Genomic DNA, 23107 nt, shown 5'->3' with positions numbered 1-23107 from the left:
CAAGAATAAAGAGAAAAATAAACAATAGGTTTAAGTCTCCAAAGCCTACATGTTTTAAAATTATTATGTGTAAGATAAAGAAAAATGCGTGGAATGTTTTAAAGAAAAATATATGCTTCAAAATAATAAGCAAGGTACAATATTTTAAAAAATCTTCTTGGAATATATATAAAGGAGAAGCAAAAATAACTTGCAAATATTAAAAAAAATAATTCATTAGATGGATTAACCAGCAGGTTAGACAATAGTTACTGCAAGACAGCTAGTGAACTGCAAGACAAATTGAAGGAAGTTAGCCAGAGAAAGCACAGAGAAACAAAAAGATTAGGTGAGTTGGAGGTTAGAATGAATAACCTACCATACCTAGTCAGAGTTTACAAAGGAAGGAATAGAGAGACTAGGCTAGAAAAAATGGTCAGATTGGTGACCATTGAGGGGTTTTCCTCCTGTGCTGATGAAAGACATGACCCAAAAGGAAGTACAACACACTTTAGGTTGCTAAATAAAAATATTATCAGGAGGAAAAAGAAGATCTTCAAAGCATCTAGAGAGGAAAGACACATCCTGCAAAAAAGAATGACAATTAGACAGAGATTCTCAGCAGCAATAAGAGATGTGAAAAGATAGTGAAATAATATCTGGAAAGGGTTGAGAGAAAGTAACTCTAAACTTGGAATTTGTACTCAATCATCATTGTCTTTCAAACTACACTTAAACATCAACAAAAAGATGGGCAAAAACTCAATAGCCATGTCTCCAAAGCAGATATAGAAATGGCCAACAAGAACACAAAAGGATATTCAACAACACTAATCATTAGGAAATGCAACTCATGACCACAAGTATATACCACTTCATACCCATTAGGATGGCTACTGTAGAAAATGAACAAACAAATAAAAAACAAAAGAAAAACAGAAACAAAATAAAAATATTGGCAAGAATATGGAGAAATTGGAACACTTGCAGGCTGTTGGTGAGAATTTAAAATGGTGCAGCCTTGCGGGATACAGTACGGCAGTTCCTCAAAAAATTAAAAATAGAATTACTATATGATCCAGCCATTCCACCTCTGGGTATATGACTAAAAGAATTTAAAGGTCTCAAAGAGATATTCATATACCTATGTCCATTGCAGCATTATCATAATAGCCAAAAGTGAAACAACCCAAATGGCCATTGACTGATGAATGTATAAACAAATTGTGATACATACATACAATGGAATATTATTCAGCCTTAAAAAGAAAGGAAATACTGACAGGCTACAATATGGATGAACCATGAAGATATCATGCTGAGTGAAATGAGCCATTCACAAAAAGACAAATACTATATGATACCTCTTATATGAGGTACCTAGAAAAGTTAAATTCATAGACACAGAAATAGAATGGTGATTTCCAGGAGATGAGAGAAGGGGCATGGGGAGTTGTTGCTTAATGGGCATAATTTCATTTTGCAAGACAGAAAGAGTTCTGGAGATTGGTCACACACTGTGAATATTCTTAACATTACTGAACTGTACAATTAAGAAGGGTCAAGGGACTTCTCTTGCAGGGGGTGCGGGTTCGATCCCTGGTCGGGGAACTAAGATCCCACATGTCGCATGGTGCGGCCAAAAATAAAATTAAAAAAAAAAATAGAAAGGTCAACGTGATAAACTTTATGTTATGGGTATTTTACTACAATTTAAAAAAATTATCTTTAAAAAAAGAAGAATAAATAAATATATTTTCAGACATTATATCAGATTATCACTAACAGATTCTCACTAAACTAAAGGAACATTAAAGGATGTAATTCAGAGAGAAGAAAAAAGATTACAGAAAGAAGGCCTTAAATGAAAGAGGGATGGAGGTAAGCATACAAATCAGTTAAAATGTAGAGAAATCTAAATGAAAAAGGACTGGCTGTCAATTCTCTGCTTGTGAGACATCTTTTTTTTTTCCTATGAAGTGGACCTGCTGACACCAGCTTCTTGGGTGTGAACACAAAGACTTCTACCCCAAATCAGGCATGCCTTCAAAGGAGGAAGGGATCCCAATTCTTATAACTTTCTGAGGGCAGTTATGGTTTCACCCAATCAAAACTCATTTGCAGTAGGTTTCTGGACAATTATTTTACTGTTCTTAGAAGCAAAGTTTAAAAAATCAAATTGGTAATGCTTGTAAAAAGCTTTCTCAAGGGAACTTTGTAAATATTAATATTCTATTTGTTGCACTTATGAAAAACTGATCATACAAATATATATACATGTACGTGTTATATATGTTACTATATATAACACATGGTATGCAAATTAATAAAACATCCATAAATCCATGATCCAGCTTAAGAACATTATAAATACTTTAGGAGCCTTCTATGCTCACCCTCACTAATTTTATGCCTCTCCAACTCTGAACAATTGAGCATTTACCATGGCCTTGGTTTTGTCACTTTTAACAAATATGTATGCATTCCCAATCTTTTTTTTTTTTTTGAGAGAACATAGGGGCAGAAGTATAACTCTTTGACTAATCTTTATATTCTTAATGTCCTAAACCTATAATTATTCCTATCTTATAGAAACAACTCGATGCTGATTTGGGAAAAAATTCTGAAGCAAGCTTCCTTCTTTTATTTTCATCTGGATCAATGTCTCCAATATCTTTCCAATAATTTGGTCAACTTCACCTCTCTTTCATTCATCAGGTTCAATTACTTCTACATCTACTCTTGGTGTCTGTCACCTTCTTATATCTAAATTTTGTTTCAGATTTGGAACATCTCCGTAACTTTCTAGTTGTATCCTTGTCTATAATTTCTCACTTATCTAACTATCAGGTTGATAATGTGATTTATCTTCAAAAGCGTTTGAATGACCTATACCCCTCTGTAAAAGTCTTCAGCAGCTTTCCACTGTCTTGAGGGAAGAAAACTAAAACAAAACAAAAAACAAAAACAGCTCCTCTGGTATAAGACCCTCTGTGATCTGCCATGATATGAACCTTCTAGTTTACTCTTTTATAAGATCTATCTGCCCCTCACTGCTTGCTCCTCTGTATGTATGTATGTCCAGATCTTTGTGCCTACTGATAGCTTAACCAGATTGATCTTGCTACAGTTTCCTCCAGAACCCTCATTTCACCACCTCCTCCTAAGTGGGAAATTTAGTAATCCCATGTAAGAACTCAGTACTCCTTGTGCTAATTTTGTAAGAAGTGGCTTACACCTTATTAACCTCCTTATTTCATTGAGTCTTATACTTTAATTAGATGTTTACAATTCACTCTCACCAGATATAAAGCTCTTTGAGGCTATAGATTGTCTTAGTGAAATAATTGCTATCTCCCCACCCATTCAACATCCCAGATACAAAATCCAGAATATGGTGTGAGAAAAAAAAAAAAAAGCCCATGGAGTAAACTAAAATAGCATTTCTATCTTTCTAACTAAAAGATAAAGAATATATGTGGGAAGTATTGCTCATTTAGCACCCATTGCTATAGATACACAGTTCTCAATGGAATGGCATTTATAGGTATCATTTTCGCCTTTCTTTCTTTCTTTTCTTTACTCTCCTCTTTTTTAAATCACAGATGTTGACATTCTTCCACCAAAAGGCTTCCTGGGTGAAAATGAAAGTTGAAAATTCTATTCAGTAACAGGCAAAACAACAGATGTTCCCTGTCTAAACTTTCTACTTTAATTCAAGGACTGTTTCCAAAATCTAGATCTCACTGATTTGGGGCCCGATTCTTTTTTTTTTTTTGGTGGTTTCACCTTAGACTTGGGCTGAGGAAAATATGAAGAGTGTCTCAAGAAAAATTCCAGTAGATGGAAGACAATGAAGTGAGAAAATACAGAGGCCAACAGTATAAGAAGTAAGAGAAAGGCCAAAGAGTCATTTACAAGGAATCTAAAAGATGAAAGCATAAAATAAAGTACAATTACTGGCAGGATTTAAGATACTTTGATGCATTCAGAAACTGAACTGTCAAAAGTTCATCTCAAGTTTCTCTCTTTTTTTTTTTTTTTGCGGTGCGCGGGCCTCTCACTGTTGTGGCCTCTCCCGTTGCGGAGCACAGGCTCTGGACGCACAGGCTCAGCGGCCACGGCTCACGGGCCTAGCCGCTCAGCGCATGTGGGATCTTCCCGAACCGAGGCACGAACCCGTGTCCCCTGCATTGGCAGGCGGACTCTCAACCACTGTGCCACCAGGGAAGCCTCTCAAGTTTCTCTTTTAATGGAAGGACATATCAGTCCCTAACAAGGTTTCACTTTGGAAGAAAGGGAAAAGCAACGTCATTTAACTTGTGGGGCAGCCAGAAACTGAGTTGTCCTTGAAAATGTCTATTCCTCAACTTTCATATTCAGTTATTTCATATATTTACTCATTGATACCTCAATGATTTTTCCACATTTCACTATCTCTGTTGTTTCCACCCTTGTCCAGGCTTCCATCACCTTTTACTAAAACCACTATAGCACCCTTGTTTCCCAGAGTCTACTGCTCCTCCTACCCCCCAACCCAGACCTTTTCAATTTTCCACTAAACATAATATCTATATATTTTTTATGTTTTGTTTTTGTGGCCGCTAGGCATGTAGGATCTTAGCTCCCTGACCAGGGATCGAACATGCAGCCCCTGCATTGGAAGGCAAAGTCTTAACCACTAGACCACCAGGGAAGTCCCTACACATAATATCTAGAGTGATCTTTTCCAAAGCAAAGATAATCATGTAGTTGTACTCTCCTTAAAACATTTCCTAAGTTTCCATTATTTTTAGTATTAACATAAAAATCAACGAGTTATCCTATAAAGGCTGGCATGATTTGGTTCCTGTTTTTTTAGCTCCATCAGCTCATATAACACCCTCTTGTTCTGTACTTCATACTATTCAGTCTATACTGCCCCTTCTTCAATTTCTTATCATATAGAACATATTCTAATACTTTTCAAAATGCCTGAATTAATAATTATTGATCCTAATGAGTACATCTATTATTAGTGAGAAAATATTATTGCTCAATTTTTGGTTAATAATTGTAAACAGAGTCTGCTAAATGGAGATAAGTCTGTGATTTTTCTCAAAGATAAACTCACCAAATTACTACTAGTTATCAATTTACAATTAGAGACAGAAAATCTTTCCCCAATTTTTTTTGAGATAGACCATCTTTTACTTTATACAATTCATAGAGCCTTTGGAAAGTATTTCACATTCACGATAAAGTATGTGAACAATTTTCTATTAGATTTTTATGAATTTCTTGTGAGAGGACCACCAAACTGACTGTCAGTCTTGGGAGTACCTTATGTGCTTTAACTGTTCTCTCAAGATTTTTCATGATCATTAACCAGGTAGTCTTTTCAAATCTAGTCTAACAATAATTATTTTTTCCCTTGCTCCTGTAAAAAAAAATCCTGCACAAAAAGGAAATCTTTGCATTAGCTTTTTTAGAAAGGCTCTTCTCTTAGGGAAAGTTTGTAATTCAATATTTAAACAAGCTTATAACCAATTTATTCAAGTTGCATTAACAGTACTAGCCTGAGATGGGTAAAGAGCTAGCATACATACAAGAGCACCTGAGTGCTCAAATACCTTCAGATCTACTAATGGTACTCAAGCCAGTGGAAACTCTTGAAAAACACTGTAAATTTAAAACCTGCACTTCTTATTGCTTTCATTAAGAAGTTGATCATTGCTCAAATAAGGTCTGATTTTAAATCGTCAGTATGCTTCAAGGCAGAGGAGTTTGATATATCTATATGGATCACTGATCATGCCTTCCTCCATCATCCTTCAAATCACTCTATCATGCCTAGGGGGCATGAAACTGAAGAAAAACTGTGTCTTCTTTGATTTTGCAGTCACGGCAAACAGCAGGTGCTCAACTAAGATTCACTCACTAAAACGATAACTGACCCAGAAATCACATTATACCAAAATTTAAGCAAAAATGAAGATAATTCAATGCTAAATATTTAGAATTCAGCCATTGCATTTATATGTATGTTTCATTTTGGCTATATTTTCTACTTTGGGAAACGTGTTTTTTTTTTGGTTAATGTTAATCAATAGCATTACTGAAAACCGGTGATTCAACCTGCTGGGTCAGGAGGTGGATAGGAACAGGTTTTCTCTCTTATTTGTTTAGTCTAGTTCTGTAAAAATACATGCAAAAGAAAGTTGATAACAAGCTTGAACCAGAGGGGGAAACAAGTCTTTACCAATATCCTATATTTTCTCTAGGCAAATACAACTTTTCCCGCATCAGCAAAAAGGAGTCTTCAAATCTGTTCATTTAGAAATCTGCAAATTATCTGTTCTGAAATTTTTTCTTCTTGTGAAACTAAATTTCTAGTTATCAGACTACTATGTGCAACATAATTATAGCGTTCTACAATTGTTAGGATATAGCATATTATTAAATCTGTGAATAATCAATTCCAACTCTCAATTAACAACATAGAATTGGATAATAGAAAAAGAATACAAAAGAGATGCAATTATTACAAACTGAATAATAAACATTTTTTAAGATGTAAAGTGAAAATCTTTTACCTCTAGAAATAACAGTTTCTAATCCAGTTCCATTAATAAAAGCCCGCTTAATGGTTTGTGTCTTAATGTCTGTCCAGTATAAACGTTCTTCAGATGCATCAAAGTCTATCACAGTAACATCATCAATATCAGGGACTGTAAAGGCCGTGATAAAGTTAAAATATGGATTATCAATATCCACTCCTCTGATTTCAGAACGTCTTGCATAAAGAAGAAATTTTTTCATTTCTAGAAAAGAAATAGAAATGTGTTTTTCTTTATAAGCTTGCCAAGTTTGAAGCTGTCTAGAAATTCTAAATATTATTTGTTGATGATTTAATAGGTTTTTAACACCAGAAAATCATGACCAAGATTTGATAGAAACATGAAGGCAGAAATGATTTATCTATTTTTAAATGAAAGTACTTAATAATAACAAATGTAAAGCAAGTTAGAATCCTTAAGTCATTTTTCTTTAGTTAGAAATGCCAAGAAATTATCAGTAATTGATCTGATCTTAGAAATTCAAACAAACTTGTTAAAGGACATGAACTCTAAAAATGTCAAACAGCCATATTTGTTCTTTGTTTATAACTATAACAATATTGCAGTGCATTAAGTGCTTTTTGAAGGAATCTAAGAACATTTTTTCTATACTATCTTTGAATAAAATGAGATTAAACATTGCTTTTAAAAATCATGTTTATATTTTCCCTATCAAAATTAGGGTTCATATAATGTTAAAGCATGCTGTACTGTAAAGTTTTGTGAATCTGTAGTAATTAATATTGTGAGGCATTCTATCATTTCTACTTAAATAGGCACCTTTCTTGCAATGAGTTTGTGAAATATTAGTAGGTTTAATAGAAATAGGAGTCACAGATGTTCTATTTTCTTGTTTTTCTCTTTGGGGTTATTGTTGATATTTGAGATATGGTATTATTGTATAAAATTAAGTAAAGCCACATGTGCCTAAATTCCTGAGTTAAGATTTGATGAATACACTCTTTTTTGCCCTTAAAAGTAAGTGCCTTGCAAATAAACAAAAATTACTAACAAAACAAAACTAAAAAAAACCCACAGTCTGATTATTTTTTGAGAAGTTATTTGAGAAGTTCTAATTTCCAAGGCACGGTAGCAACATCAAAAATACATTTGACTTAATAAGAGAGCAACCATTTATTTAACATCAACAAATATTAACTGAATGTTTCCTATATGCCAATCAAAATTACAGGTCCTCGGAAAACAGAAGTAAATGAGATAAATGAGGGCCTTCTCATGTAGTAGTTTACATTCTAAGAGGGACAAACAATAAATAATAGAACAGAAACAAGAAATATCAAAAACAAGAATACCAGAAACAAGAAAATATCAGTAGGAGAGCTACTGTAAATTAGGTCATCAGGGAAGCCCTCCACAAAGGTGACGAATAGCAAAAAGGAGCCTACAATTAGAAAATCTAAGAGAGGAGTGTTTTTAAAAGAGGGAACAGCTAGTCCAAAGTCCAGAGCAAACTTGGTATATTCAAGAATGTAGAATATATGTATGAGGTATGTAAATTAGATCTCTATCTGTAATTACACATGACATTATTTTATATCAAAAACCTTATGTAGAGTTCAAGGTACCTTCACTTTTTTTGAATTCACCTCTAAATTGTGTAGAGTTAAAGCACAGTTCCCAACATATCTTATTATCAACCACCAACTTTTATTAAGTGTCCTTTTTTTTTTTTACATCTTTATTGGAGTATAATTGCTTTACAATGGTGTGTTAGTTTCTGCTTTAAAACAAAGTGAATCAGCTATACATATACATATAGAGTGAAGTAAGTCAGAAAGAGAAAAACAAATACCATAGGCTAACACATATATATGGAATCTAAAAAAAAAAAAAAAATGGTTCTGAAGAACCCCCAGTCTGGTTTTCATTCACAAATTTTATTTTCATTTTTTAGTTTAAATATGCTGTTTAAGTATTTTTTACAAACCTTTCCAAGTTACATATTTTACTTCATATTTTCTCCCTTCAACTTGATAATACCCTATAAAATGATGCTAAAGTAACTGCAGAAGAGCAGGAGGAGATTAAAGCTGTTAAGTACCTCTTTATTATGCAGGTTACCTACATCATCATTTTCTGATAATGCACTTTCACTTACAAATCTCCCTGTTTTGTAGAGATAAATTCTGCTAACACACCGAATAAGAAAGTAGCAAGAAAAAAAGTGAATAAGGTAATAAACAGCAAAGTGCAGCATATCACATATTTAAAGAATTTGTCAGTCTCCCCAAAAGTAGATGAATCAACAGAGTCTGAAAATAGCACCACATCTAATATTTTTAAGGACATTAAAAACCTCTTCCGCTTTACTTTGAGGAAGATCTGAATGCTAATACAATTTGAGAGAATTCAATTTGGAGTTTAGATAAGAACTGTAAGAAATTTACCATAGCAGGTCTTCTTGTTTGAGGAAAGCTTCATCAAGTGTGGGCAAGCACAAGCAGCACTCCTATTATGATTGATCAGACACATATGAGAGCAGGGGCCTCTGCCATCATTAGCTGCACACGGATTGGGAGCTGTAATTACACAGTGAAATATTAAGAGTAAAGAAGGAAGACTAGATTAGGGAACCTCTGAGTTTGACAAGGGTTATTCACGTAATGATTCAAAGTGAAGTTCCCTACATAGCACCCATTACTCGAGTGATTAATATGACAATAAGAGACAATCATACACAACAATTTCATGAATAAAAACATTTTTCCTCCTTGAAGATAACAACTAAGATAACTCCCTCAATTTCCTCTAAGAGGAATGGTATGCATTCTATTGCTTTAGAAGCAAAAAAATTTTTTTAAGGATTTAGTCTGAGAAATAATCAGGAATAATTATCACATTTAGTATAAAATAAACTCAGGTAGACTATCATGCCAGTGTTGGGAGTTCCAGTGGATGTCGTTATTCTCCTACCATAGCATATAGATTCCCTTCTTGCCTTAGCACGACATTCCGAACAGTTTCCATAGGAAACTGCTGTTACATATACTGTATACCCCTTCAGGCCATTTCTTCTTTTTCAAATCAGAGGCCTATGTGAAAAACATGTTTGTCTTCCTTCATTATAATGACACCTACTTCTTTTTTTTTCTGTATTAACTTATTCCATGGCTAAAGTTTGCTCCACATAACTCATACTTACTATATTCCATTGTATAAATAACATGATATATTCAAATTTAGAATGGAATATTAAATTTTGCAGTTCAATGTCATTCTCTCATTCTTTTGTGTTTCTTATTTTGTCATCATGCCTTTTGGATAAGATTTTAATGTCAATTGATCAAATTGTTCTTTCAAATCTCATTTTTATAGAGACTATCTAGTAGAATACATTCTTTAGAACTATGTTTGTCAGTTGAAGGCATGAAAGAGTTATACCTTCTGATCCCACCAACAATATTTTAGTTTTCAACTAAAATCTTCCTAACAAATGGATCTATTGCTCAGTGTAATAATATTAATCTTGTAGACTTATAAAGCACAAATAATAAAAATCAGTAGATTATAATAAAAATTGTAGAAAAATTAACTGAATTTAATAAATACTCAACGTGGCTTTTGCCAGTCTTCATACCCTCCCCACAAGATAACAAAAACAATTCATGTCTGTGTATTTGATTTAAAAAGTAAATAAAAGGAAATGATGGGCTTCCCTGGTAGCGCAGTGGTTGAGAGTCCGCCTGCCGATGCAGGGGACACGGGTTCGTGCCCCGGTCCAGGAAGATCCCACATGCCGCGGAGCGGCTGGGCCCGTGAGCCATGGCCACTAAGCCTGCGCGTCCAGAGCCTGTGCTCCACAACGGGAGAGGCCACAACAGTGAGAGGCCCGCGTACCGCAAAATAAAATAAAATAAAATAAAAATTTAAAAATAAATAAATAAATAAATGGAAATGAAAGACTCAGAAACATTTTCCGAAGCACATCAGCTAAGAACAAAAATTATTAGAAAATACTGGAAGCTAAAGTTGAGAGATTCTGTAGGAGTGCATGTCCCTCTGTCACATGGTATAAATGCCACATATTCTACTTTCTTCCCATTTAACTTCATTATCATAATTGGAGTCTCTAAAGAATTGCAGGTTATAGAAGCAAGAGGTTAGATGGGAAGGTTTTTAAGGAGGAAAAATGTTACAGAAAAGGTGGTGAAATGAAGAGGCACTGTTGGAAGAAGGAGAAAAACAGAAAAATTAAGAGGAGTAAAGGGAGGAAAAGGAAGAAGGAAGAGGAGAAATTTGTTTAAAAACATTGACATAGGAAATGCTATTCCTCTCAAAGAATTAAAAGCCTAATCCATGACAGCTCAATAATAGGTACTTGGATTTCGCTTTGAACATCATTATCTTTAGCCCAGAATCATACTAGCTCTTCTCAACATCCTGTAATTGTGATTAAAAACTTTTAAAAATCAATGATGACATACTAAATTTCTATATTCATACTAAAGTAAAAAATACATTGACTTTGTAGCCCAATATCTGTATTAATGATAACACTGTAAGGTAATATTCACAATATTTTATGCTTCACAGCATGGAAAAAATCCACAAAAACTTCTTTCACTTTTTATCTCTTCTCACTTTGAAAGAGTGGTGTTAAATCTTTTTGAAGTTTCTTTCTAATCATGCATTTAAACAGATACCTATTCTAATTACCAAATTAAGGAATTTGGTTCACATACTCACATTTTAATATAAAGCAGGGATTAGCAAATGTGGATCCTGGAGTCATATCTGGTTCACTGCCTATTTTTGTAAATAAAGTTTTATTGGAATATAGCCATGCTCATTAGTTTACATATTATCTAGGCTGCTTTCACACTACAATAGCAGAGTTGAGCAGTTTCAGCATAGACCACTTGGCCTACAAAACCCTAAAATATTTATTTTCTGGCTCTTTACAGAAAAGGTTTGCCAACACCTGATATAAAGTAATTAACTATTTTATGAGAAATACTATTGCAAAGTCCAATATCAATACAGAGGTTGTAAACTCCTACCAAACCAAGGCTATCCCATTTATCGTATCTAGGAGATGGGAAAAGCTGAGCAGTCGATGGAATGCTATAAGCAATCTTAACAGATGAAATTCATATATAGGTGTGCAGACCGGGTTTACTGATTGTTCATATTATCAAAACTCAAGGTGACCAAAAAAAGAACCTCAGATACATGTAACACCCCTCATATCTATGCACTGAATACATATTTAGGAAGTACCTCAGTGTTCTGCTTAGTTTTAAAAAGCTGGATATCATAGTAGACAAGACATAGTTCTTGCACCAAAGAATTTAAGAATCCGTACTCTAAACCCATACACCATTCTCTCTAATTCTATGGTGACTGGCTCAATTTAGGTTCTCTCCATCTCTTGCTTGGATTGCTGCTCTAACTTCCTAAAAAATCTCTTGATTTTCAGTCTCTTCCCATTGCCTACAGTTCTTTTTCTAAAAAAGACTTGGTCATATAGCTGCCTTGCTTAAAAATCTTGGATAGCTTCTCACTAGCTACCTCACAGTCTCAAATCTTATCTGCTACCACTTCCCACAAGATTACTTAGCACTAGCCACACTGGCTTACTTGCTGCTCTTTTTCCTTTCAGCTTATTTTTTTTTAAATCCTGATCCACTGTTTCTTATTATTAAAGATGTCATGTCTTCTAAACTCACAAAATTTTAACTTCAAAGCATTTTTTACTTCTCGGATTTTTAACTTCTCTTTCACTACCATATTTAATAAGTTGTCAAGTATTATCAGACTTCTCCTGTTACATGCTCTTTTCTTTCCATTTTTCTCTCTGCTCTTCCAACATAAAGTTTTAGTTCATCACTTTTGAGTAACCACTACAACCATGTAACTGGTATTCTATGGTACTGCCAAAAACATAACAATCTCTCTTTCTAAGATACCATCTTATCTTCTAGCCTCATCTATCACTTTCCTTCTACATACACATTATGCACATGCTAAAAAGAACTCCTTATTGTTCTCTGAATATCTATAGCTTGTCCTTTTCCACTTTCACATAAGGTACTTTTCTTTCTGTAGAATTTCATTATCCTTCCTTCATGAATCAGCTCGAGTCATTTTTCTTTCACAAAACATTTTCTTCATTTCTAATGAAGCCACCTAATGCTGATTTATTCCATCACTAAATATTAGTTTTAATTATTACTATACAAGGCATTAGGCATTTATTGTTTACTGTTTTTTTTCTAATTGTCTGTGACATATATTCATATATTTTATATCAGTATACTGTGGTCTCTCTAGGTAAATCAGGGGTAGGCAAGTTTTTTTTTCTGTAAAAGGCCAGATAGTAAATATTTTCACCTTTGCAGCCCTTATGCTCTTCCTAGTAATTATTCAATTTTGCTATTGCAGCAAAAAGCAGCCATGAAACGATATATGAATCAATAGGTATAGCTATGTTTAAATAAAATTTTATTTGCAAAACTGGCAGAAGGCTGAAGTTAGCCTGAGGGCCTTAGTTTGTCAAATTCTGAGCCTTAGTTTGTCAAATTCTATGCTGGCAGGAACTATGACTTATCAACATACATATCGTCTTTTCCTAAAATTTCTATGGTATCTATTATTGTGTTAGACTTAAAGACATTTGGATTCATATGCATACTCATCAATGTATGTGTGTACATGTTCTAAAAAGGCAACAATCTAAAATTTCAAAAGTAAATTAAACTTCTAAAGCACTTCATACCTGTAGGTGAAGAGACTAAATAATGCAAAACTACAATACTTTACTGGAGAACCAAATGTTAATTATGCAATCATACAAGACTGATGTATGATCTGAGAAGAAAACAATATCATTAAAGATAATTTCATATTTCATGCATACTACGTTTAATTGCAGTCCGCTTTTCATCAGCAAAAAATAAACACTTTAAACCCAATTATTTTATCCAGTAAGATCAAATAAAATATATGTGTTGATGCAATATGAAATATGTACAATATTTATTTACCTCATAAAACTAAGCTCAAAGCAGAAAAATGTCAGGATCCAATGTGTTAGATAAGAGGAATATTGTGTAGTCATTTTTGATAGTAACTAATATTCATCCTGTTAATGAACTTTATTGGTACAAAAACAATTACTAACATAAGAAACCAACGTATCTATAATTTTCCTTTTGGAAAAGAATATGTTGAAGTGAAGTTTCAGAAGGATCTTACAATTAAACACTAATCCCTAATCCTATTTTCCCTTTGACAAATATCTTGAAATTGTAATTTTAATATTTGACGTTGAAGAACTAGAGTGAATTCCTTATTTAAAACACACACATATAACAAAATATGTGCAAGTAAAAGACATTCTTATTGCTTTAGTGTCACCAGTTCCCAGCAATACTGGGTATGCAGGAGTTACTTTCATCAAATTATATTTTACAGATTAATTTTATACTGTATTCTATTTTTATGAAGTAGAAAAAAAATCTAAAAATCTCATATGATCTTCCATAGATACCTGTATTTCGGAGGAAATTTTTTTAAAAGCCACATATACTATTTTCATTTATTTGTGCACACTTTTCAGTAACAGAGTGAAGTCAAACATGTAATATCATGTTATATTTATTGGTGAAGTGTATCTTAAAATATCAATGAACTTTCAGATTTTCTAAAGAGGTGATATGTCTTTCTGACTTGCTGTTTATTTCACTTGCTGTCTAATTTAAAAGAAGAAACATTTGTGTCAGAAAAGTTTCTATCTTTACAATGATTTTTTTCCACTGATTAACTAGATTTTATTAAGCTTTGTGTGAGCAAATCAAAGATTTAATACAATGATTTAATAATCACAAAAATTTATATCTAAAACAGTGGTTCTCAACCAATGGCAGTGGGGGTGAGGGGGGATTTTGCCCCGCAGGGGATATTTGGGAATATCTAGAGACATTTTTGAATGACATAACTGGGGGTACTATTGGCATCTTAGTGGATAGAGGCTAAGGATGCTAATAAACATCCTACAATGCAAAAGAAAGCCCCTCACAACTAAGAATTATCTGTCCCCAAATATGAAAAGTACAGAGGTTGAGAAGTTCTGATCCTGGATTAGAACTACGGATTCTGCATCTTAATGTATCTGAATGAAGAGTGCATAATCACGTATATTTGTACAACTGAGGCAAGTAAATCAAACAACCAGTACCAAGGAAGAAAGAATTTTATGATTTCTTTGTTACTAATCTTTTCCACTGCTCCAAGGTACACTGTATGGTACCATATTTTAAAAACAGCAATTTATAACGCAGCTAAACTTAACTGCCTGCATATAAGTTCATTTACAGTTTAGTTGTTTGATATTTGTATTCTATTTTGCCAAAGAAATAATGCTAAAAATGGTAATTAAGTTTTTCAGGTAAACCAACAAAACACACTAATTCAAAATATGGTTTAAAGATGATACAGAAAGATTTATTGAGAAATTAAATTAGGTGCTAGTCTATATAACTGGTAGGTAGTCTATATATAACTGGTAGAGAAATTAAATTAGGTGCTAGTCTATATAACTGGTAGAGGAAGCAAAAGACTACCTGTTATAGGAAGGAGGTATAAGAGTAGAAAGTGAGTTCCATGGTGATTTTTCATATTAATAGCTGGAATGAGGTAGCAACATGTCTTTGGCATGTTTCAACTCTTATTTCTCCTCTTCATTGCTAATTTTGTCTCTCTCTACTACTAGGCTCTCAGTACTGCACAATGTTCTAAGACCTCATAGAAGCCTAACAAATTTACTCAAATCTCAAAAATTCCTCTTTGCTTTGCTATCACCTGCCTTTCACTTTGCCTCAGTCAGAAATCTCACCCCTTCAAAGCTGCTGATATCAACAAATAAAGGTGGAAGCATTTTAACTGTTTCACACCACCTTACCATTCTTAGAAATATTAGTATTTTAAGCTAAGGTCCATTTTAAATATTATAATAATAAAAAAATCTCCTACTGATAGTATATAATTATATGAAAGAAAGAGATACTAAAAAACAGCAGGGAAAACAATAAAAAAGGGACAAACTTCAGATCTAAATACACATGCAGACTGTAAGTGAAGGTATTGAAAAAGATATTCCAAGCATATGGAAACAAAAAGAAAGCTTGGTAGCAATATTCATAACAGATGAAACAGACATTAAAACAAAGACTGTAACAAAAGGAAAAGGACATTACATATGACAAAGAGATCAATACAGCAAGAGGATATAACACTTGTACATATCTATGCACCAAACATAGGAGCGCCTATATACATAAAGCATATATTAACAGACATAAATGGAGACTATGTCTCCTAAGCTGATTGCTATGAAGGTTGTCTTTCTTTGTATTTACATTTTGTTACTTAAGAATATAGTACTATTGTTTAATAAGTTATATTTTTTAGTAAAAAGACTTGGACATTTATACTAATATCTAGCCTCAGACATACTTAGGATCACTAGGACATATGCAAACAACTCCACTGAAATTGTTCTAAATAAAATTGCAGCTGACCCTCCTCCAGGTTGCCAAATCTAATGAATACTGTGCTGTATGTCTTTATCTTTCTTGACTTCTCTGCAAGAGTTAACATTTTTGGCCACTGCCATCTTGAAACTCTTCTCTTACTTTTTTTGACTGTGCTCTCTTTTGGTTCTGGAATCCCTTGGCCACCCTCTTCTCAGCATCCTTCTTGTCTTTCTCTTGAATGTTAGTTTTCTCCAGGGTTCTGTCCTTGTCCTTTTCTCATTTTCTGTAATATTCTTAGGAAATCTCATTTGTTTTCTTGTCTTCAACCTACAATTGAATGACTACAAAAGCTCTGGCTCCAGCCCAAACTCTTCTTGCCTTTATAACCCTGAATACTCAACTATGTCCCAGAGGTACCTAAAATTCCATATATCCGAAGTGTAAGTTTTCAGTTTATCCTTTAAATCAGTTGTCAGTAAACTTTGGCCTGCAGGCTAATACTGGTCCATGAGTTACTTTTTTAAATTGTAGGAAAAAAATAAAGAATAACATTTCATAACACATGAAAATTATATTAAATTTACATTTCATTGTCCATAAATAAAATGTTATTGAAACACAGCGACGCTCGTTCATTTTTCATATGACTGCTGTTACACTACCTCAGCCAAGCTGAGTAGTTCAACAAAAACCATATGGCCCATAGGGCCTCAAACACTTACCATCTGGCCTTCTACAGAAAAATTTTGCTGACCTCTCCTTTATGTGGTCTCTATGTCACTTTTTGATGGTGAAACCAATTACAGAAACCAGAAAAATAAAGACATCCCCAATTTTCCTTTTCTCCCCAAACTCCCCTACTCCACAAATCTCTATCACTATGTTTTACTGACTTCGCCTCTAAGTATATCTCAACTCTACCATTCTCTCTGTCCTGGTATCAGCTATCTCCTCATCTACTGAAGTAGCATCCTTTCAGTCTCCTACTGTAGTTCTGTCTCTCTCCAGTCCGCCCCTTGTACAGATGAAGTCAAGTTTCAGCATGCACATCTGCTCTTTTCACTCCATTGACCAAATACTTTTAATGTATTTCTCCTTCCTTTAGGGCAGTGGTTCTTAAGGCAGCATCAGCATTCCATGGGATTTGCTAAAGATGCAAAACCTCAAGTCATACCCCAGACCAACTGAATCAGAATATCTTGGGTAGAGGCCATAAATATGTGAGCTAATGACCCCTCCAGTAATTCTGATGCACGTTTAAGTTTGACATCCCTGGAACCACTTATCCTAAAGGATAAAAATAGAAATTTCTTTGTAAGGGGACTTTTTAAGTCCCACCATGGTTTGATTCCAACCCAATCTTGTTTCCCATTTATTCCCTCCTTACTTCTAGCTGCTCTAACCTGCAAATGAGGAAATAAGAACCCAGAAGTTAATTAATTTGCCTCAGGTAACAAGGCTAGTGAGTGACAGAGGAAGGAATTGAATTAAGTTAAGCCCAAGGACCTTTTAGGACCACACGACGCTACTTTTTAAAATATATTTACTATACTCTTATTTTCAAAATACGTCCATTATAATAATAATTAATTGATCCTAGTTGTTAATTTAGTCTGTTTTCCTTCTAGACTACAAACTCCAAGAAGCTAAGAATTAGTTTGTCCCATGTGAATGTTGTCAGTAACACTTGACTCTCTACCGCCATCTGGAGATTTGATATTAACAATTTCAAGGAGAATCTCAATAAACAAGAACTCAGTCTGCCAGTAGAGCACAGTGGTTTAGGCAAGAGCTCTGCGGTCACGCTCCCTGAGGTCAGATAACTGGGCAATCATCCTGTGGCTATTAGACCTTAAAGAATTTCTCTGCCTTAGGTTCTTTTTTTTTTTTTTTTTCACCTTTGTGGCCTCTCCCGTTGCGGAGCACAGGCTCCGGACGCGCAGGCTCAGCGGCCATGGCTCACGGGCCTAGCCGCTCCGCGGCATGTGGGATCTTCCCGGACCGGGGCACGAACACGTGTCCCATGCATCGGCAGGCAGACGCTCAACCACTGCGCCACCAAGGAAGCCCTGCCTTAGGTTCTTTATCTGTAAAACTGGATTGCTAATAATCATCTTCATGGAATTACAATGAAAATTAGTGTTAGGTGATATTATTATAATTATTAATATTGTTCTTATAAAGGGCTTAGCTAGACTCTGTAGTTAACACAAATAAATAAATGATACTCCTTTACTCAAATATTTTATTATCTCCGTGGGTAACTAAAACAGACTTAGGAAAATATTAACCATACATGTTCTAAGTACTGAGATAGTTCTTATGGTGTTAACCATGAATGTGAAGCAGATAAAATCTGAATTATACAAAGATTTATAGTTGGTATGTGGTTTTGAAGTGAGAAAGCCTCTCAGAAAAAGATTTTTCCTGAAAATCTTTGTGCAGATTGAGAGTAATATCTGTAAAGCACTAAATAAAACATGATATAAGTGTGTACCTTTCTTATTTTTACAGTCATGATGATGAAACCATTTTTACTAGTGCGTAATCACGCAAGACCAGATCTCATTATCCAAACAGAAACTAACATATGGCTCAAGAAGGGTTTATCATAAAACCTTTATGATGTTTTTGTGTTGTTTTTTAATATACTCAAAATTTATTCAATTAATAACTGTGTTTTTCTGATACAAATATATTTAGAATAGATGGCTTCATAAATGTAAATTATTCGTTTTTACCTTAAAGGGAAACCTACAATTTTGATGTTCCTGCTCATTAAAAAAGTAACAAATATGTTTATTTATGGAACTTCCCTCTGTGCTAAGGAAAAAACTTTCTTCCCATGTAGTTATTCAGTAAATGCCCATAAGTATCAACTACATGCTGTAAATTCCCAATATACACCAGACACAGAAAATAAAAAATTTAGGTTAGAGTGTCTAGTTATCAGTCCAATTAGTGGAATAGAGTGAATATATATCTTCCAAGGCATATGGAGATACAATGTGATTATACTAAATTATAATACAATGTATATAAAATTCTAGTTCTGAATTTCCCAGTATTTCACATTAAAATTTTTGTCCTCGGTCCCTACGGTTGCTGTCACAATAAAACTATTACTTTGTGTCCTTCCTACTTTACTCTAGACTTTCTTGCTTTACTTTTTTGGCACAGGAGATACTATATATCCAAACCACCTGCCTTACTTCCAATTTCCCTCTCTTTAATATCATCTTCACTTTAATATCATAACTTCATGGCTAATACATAAATCCTAAGTGTCATTTCTATGACTAGAAGTATTTGGATTTGGCACCAAAATCAAAGGCAAGAAAAATAAAAATAAACAAATGGGACTACACCCAACTAAAAAGCTTCTGCACAGCAAAGGAAATCATCAACAAAACAAAAGGGCAGCATACTGAAGGGGAGAAAATATTTGCAAATCATATATCTGATAAGGGGTTAATATCCAAAATATATAAAGAACTCAATATCAAACAGACAAAAATCTGATTAAAAATTGGGCAGAGGCTCTGAATAGCCATTTTTCTAAGAAAGACATACAGATGGCCAACAGGCATATGAAAAGGTGCTCATCATCACTAATCATCGGGGAAATGCAAAATCAAAGCCACAATGAAATATTACCTCACACCCGTCAGAATAGCTATTATAAAAAAGACAAGAAATAACAAGTGTTGGTGAGGAGGTGGACAAAAGGAAACCTTGTGCACTGTTGGTGGGCATGTTAACTGGTGCAATCACTATGGAAAATAACATGGAAGTTTCTCAAAAAATTAAAAATAGAACTACCATATGATCTAGCAATTCTACTTCTGGATATTTATCTAAAGAAAATGAAAAGACCAACTTGAAAAGATATATACACCCCTATGTTCATTACAACATTATTAACAATAGCCAAGAGATGGAAAAAACCTAAGGGTCCATCGATGGAGAAATGGATACAGAAGATGTGGGATGTGCGTGTGTGTGTGTGTGTGTGTGTGTGTGTATAATGTTTATTATTCATAAAAACGACAGAAATCCTGCCATTTTTGGCAACATGGATGAACCTTGAGGGCATTATGCTAAGTGATATAAGTCAGATGGAGAAAGGCAAATACTGTATGATATCACTTATATGTGGAATTTAAAAAACAAAAACAAAAACACCAAGCTCATAGATATAGAGAACAGAACAGACTAACAGACTGGTTGTTGCTGGAGATGGGTGTGAGAGGCAGGGGGGAGGCGGGGTTTGCCCACTGAAATAGATGAAGAAGGTCAAAACGTACTAACCTCCAGTTATAAAGTAAATAAGTCATGGAGATGTAATATACAGCATGATGATTATAGTTAATAGTACCATACTGTATATTTGCAAGTTGCAAAGAAAATAGATTAAAAAATAAATATAGAAATAATATAAGAAAGAGAATGATCTAATTTTCATTGGGGTTCAGTGATGCTATTTCTTCTTGGAAGGGCTTATGTTCATGTATTTATTTCTGGCAACTACAAAAGATTATATAACTTGCTAACAGTAACAATAAAACCCAAGACTATAAAATATGGAAAATGATATTTATGGATAGATACATGCCTTAAAATTATTAGTGACAGAATAGAAATGAACTAAAATCAAACTAAGTGTCCAAAAATAGACAAATAATTGGGAACAATTTTGATAGTCACATGTGATGTGAAAATATGCAGTTATTAAAAACGAGATAAGGTATCAATGATACCAAGAGAGTTGCTAATGCTAAGTGTAAAAAGGAAGACACAAAATTAAAAATAAAGCATGATATTAAATATGAAGAGATACAAAGGCTTTCTTAATTTAGCAAAGAATGAATCATGGACTATGAAGTTGGGCATGCTCATTGAAACCCTGGTACCGCCTGCCTTTCAATGAGATTTATTACTCTGAGTCAGGTTACTTTACTTCCCTGAGCTGCAGCTTCCTCATAGAAAGTGGGAATAACTACCTTGTTTGATAGCTCTGATGATTAGGAAAAAAAAGTAAAACCTAAATGGCACGTAGTAGTTCATCAACAGATAGTGAAACTTTTGTTTATTACTGTGTTATTCAATACCTCTGTTGAAATAACCAGAAGAAACAACATGGAAACGTTTATTGCTCTGGGAGCTGGAAAAGTAGGTTTACATTTTTTCTGTTCCCTGTTTTTCTACATTCTATAACTTACTGGTAATGAGCAAATATTATTTTACAATGTTAAATAAACTTTTAAACATCCCTTTTACTAACATAACCATAATTTTTATGTCATGCACTAGTGTATGAGGAGTGGTGATAGATGGTAACCTGAATGTAGAGAAAAGAGATTTGATAATCTACTCATTCGACTGCACCTGGATTCTCTTGATAAATCAATCATATTGCTCTCCTTCAGATTGTGTTTCACATTTTTATTGGCATTTTTCATTTAAAAATTGATATGATTATAAAAGTATGATATTAAGGCCATTATGAATTATTTAAATATGAGAAAGTGTGTTCAAAACTGTCTTAAAACAGTAATGTAACCTAAATTTCAACAAAAGGAGGCTAGGAAAATGATATGATCACAACAACTGTTACTTTTTAACAGTTAACTTATATATATATAAACACAAAGCACTGATTATGTATGAGACACCATTCTAAGATCTTTTCACATAATAACTCATGTTTGATATGCTTATATTAAATGATGATTAACTCATGTTTACTAGATGTTATGATGTAAATACTATTATCTCAAGATGAGGAAACTGAGGCACAGAGCGGTTAAGTAAACTGCCCAACATCATACAATTAATAAATCATAGGGATAGGATTTGAACCCAGGCAGTTGGACTCTCAAGGCCATGCCATTAACTCTAAGTTCTTATACCATAAAAAAAATTAGATTTAAAATACCCACTAGTGCTCCCTATTTCATATGTTTACTCTTTGATTTGTTTCTTCTTAATCCCATATAATAACAACATTAGACACCAAAAAAAAATCTAAACTAGATTTTCTTTTTTAAAAATTCTAAGTGTCCAATAACCAAACTGGAAACTTTAGCGTATAATGAACACTTACTTGTAAGAAAACTGGTGTTAAAACTTTAATTAATTTCCTACTTGGGGGATTAGATAACTTCAAAGAATATTTCTAACCTTTATTTCTTTAATTTGTGAGATATACATTTCAATTTTATAAAACCGAATGTCATGTATTTTTAAAATGTATTAGTTTTCATGAACCTCACATTATTTTTCACCAGAAAACAGGGGGTTATTATTGTACTTGTGTTAAAGCTGAAACTTTGTCACCATTTTCATTGTAATTCTACCCTTGGGAATAAAACAGTCAGTAGATTTCTGCATCTTCCCATCTCCACCCCCCGGCAGTGAAAGCATTAATTCACTGAAGCAGATAAACAAGATGGATAATGATTGTTATATGCTCAGTGATCCTTACAATGGGGAAAAGTAGAATGTTCTCTAATCATTCTCAAATTTGGAAACTGACTGAATCTCCTTTAGGAAATAGCAAGTTCTCATCATAGGTGACATTCTCTCTAGTAGACTAGAAACTAGAATATCTGCCCTGAATTCTGGGAAAATATGTTATATTAGATCCATATAGCAAAAACTTCCTTATTTTATGCAAAGTGGAGAAGACACATATAAATCATCTTTAAAGTAAAGATGTCAAGAAAATCTCCCCTCAACCAAATGAGTTACACTGAATGTCTCACTTCCTTTCTATATATATGAAATTGTCAGGAAAGCTTGGAAGTATCATGTTTCTTCCCTTTCTATGAATTTGCTAGGGATCATGACAAAGTGTGTAAATCAGGCAGTTATTAAATGAAATACAATGATTCCATTTTGAGGGAGGGAACAATATAATACATAGACCCAGGCCATTTTTCATGGTCCAATTCATTTAAATTTTTCCAAACACAAAAATTAAAGTTCCCACAAAAGACCAAAAAATGTGGGTACAAAACCATATAAGTA

General features: G+C 33.7%; 1 protein-coding gene across 1 annotated transcript in view; it reads right to left on the bottom strand.

The window, feature by feature from the left end:
- The window catches only part of LRP1B (LDL receptor related protein 1B), a gene marked incomplete at its 3' end in the record, with an annotated part of 1802496 nt that overhangs the window by 592684 nt on the left and 1186705 nt on the right, over positions 1–23107 (bottom strand). Inside the window, exons 28-29 of the mRNA XM_082657914.1 lie at positions 8987–9118; positions 6555–6782 (exon numbers count right to left, since the gene is read on the bottom strand). Coding sequence (XP_082514040.1) covers positions 6555–6782; positions 8987–9118 — 360 coding nt within the window. The remainder of the gene's footprint in view (positions 1–6554; positions 6783–8986; positions 9119–23107) is intronic.

The sequence above is a fragment of the Grampus griseus genome, assembly GCF_964374135.1.
Source record: "Grampus griseus genome assembly, chromosome: 7".
In the NCBI taxonomy this organism is placed as follows: domain Eukaryota; kingdom Metazoa; phylum Chordata; class Mammalia; order Artiodactyla; family Delphinidae; genus Grampus; species Grampus griseus.
This window is presented reverse-complemented; position numbering and strand designations above follow the sequence as displayed.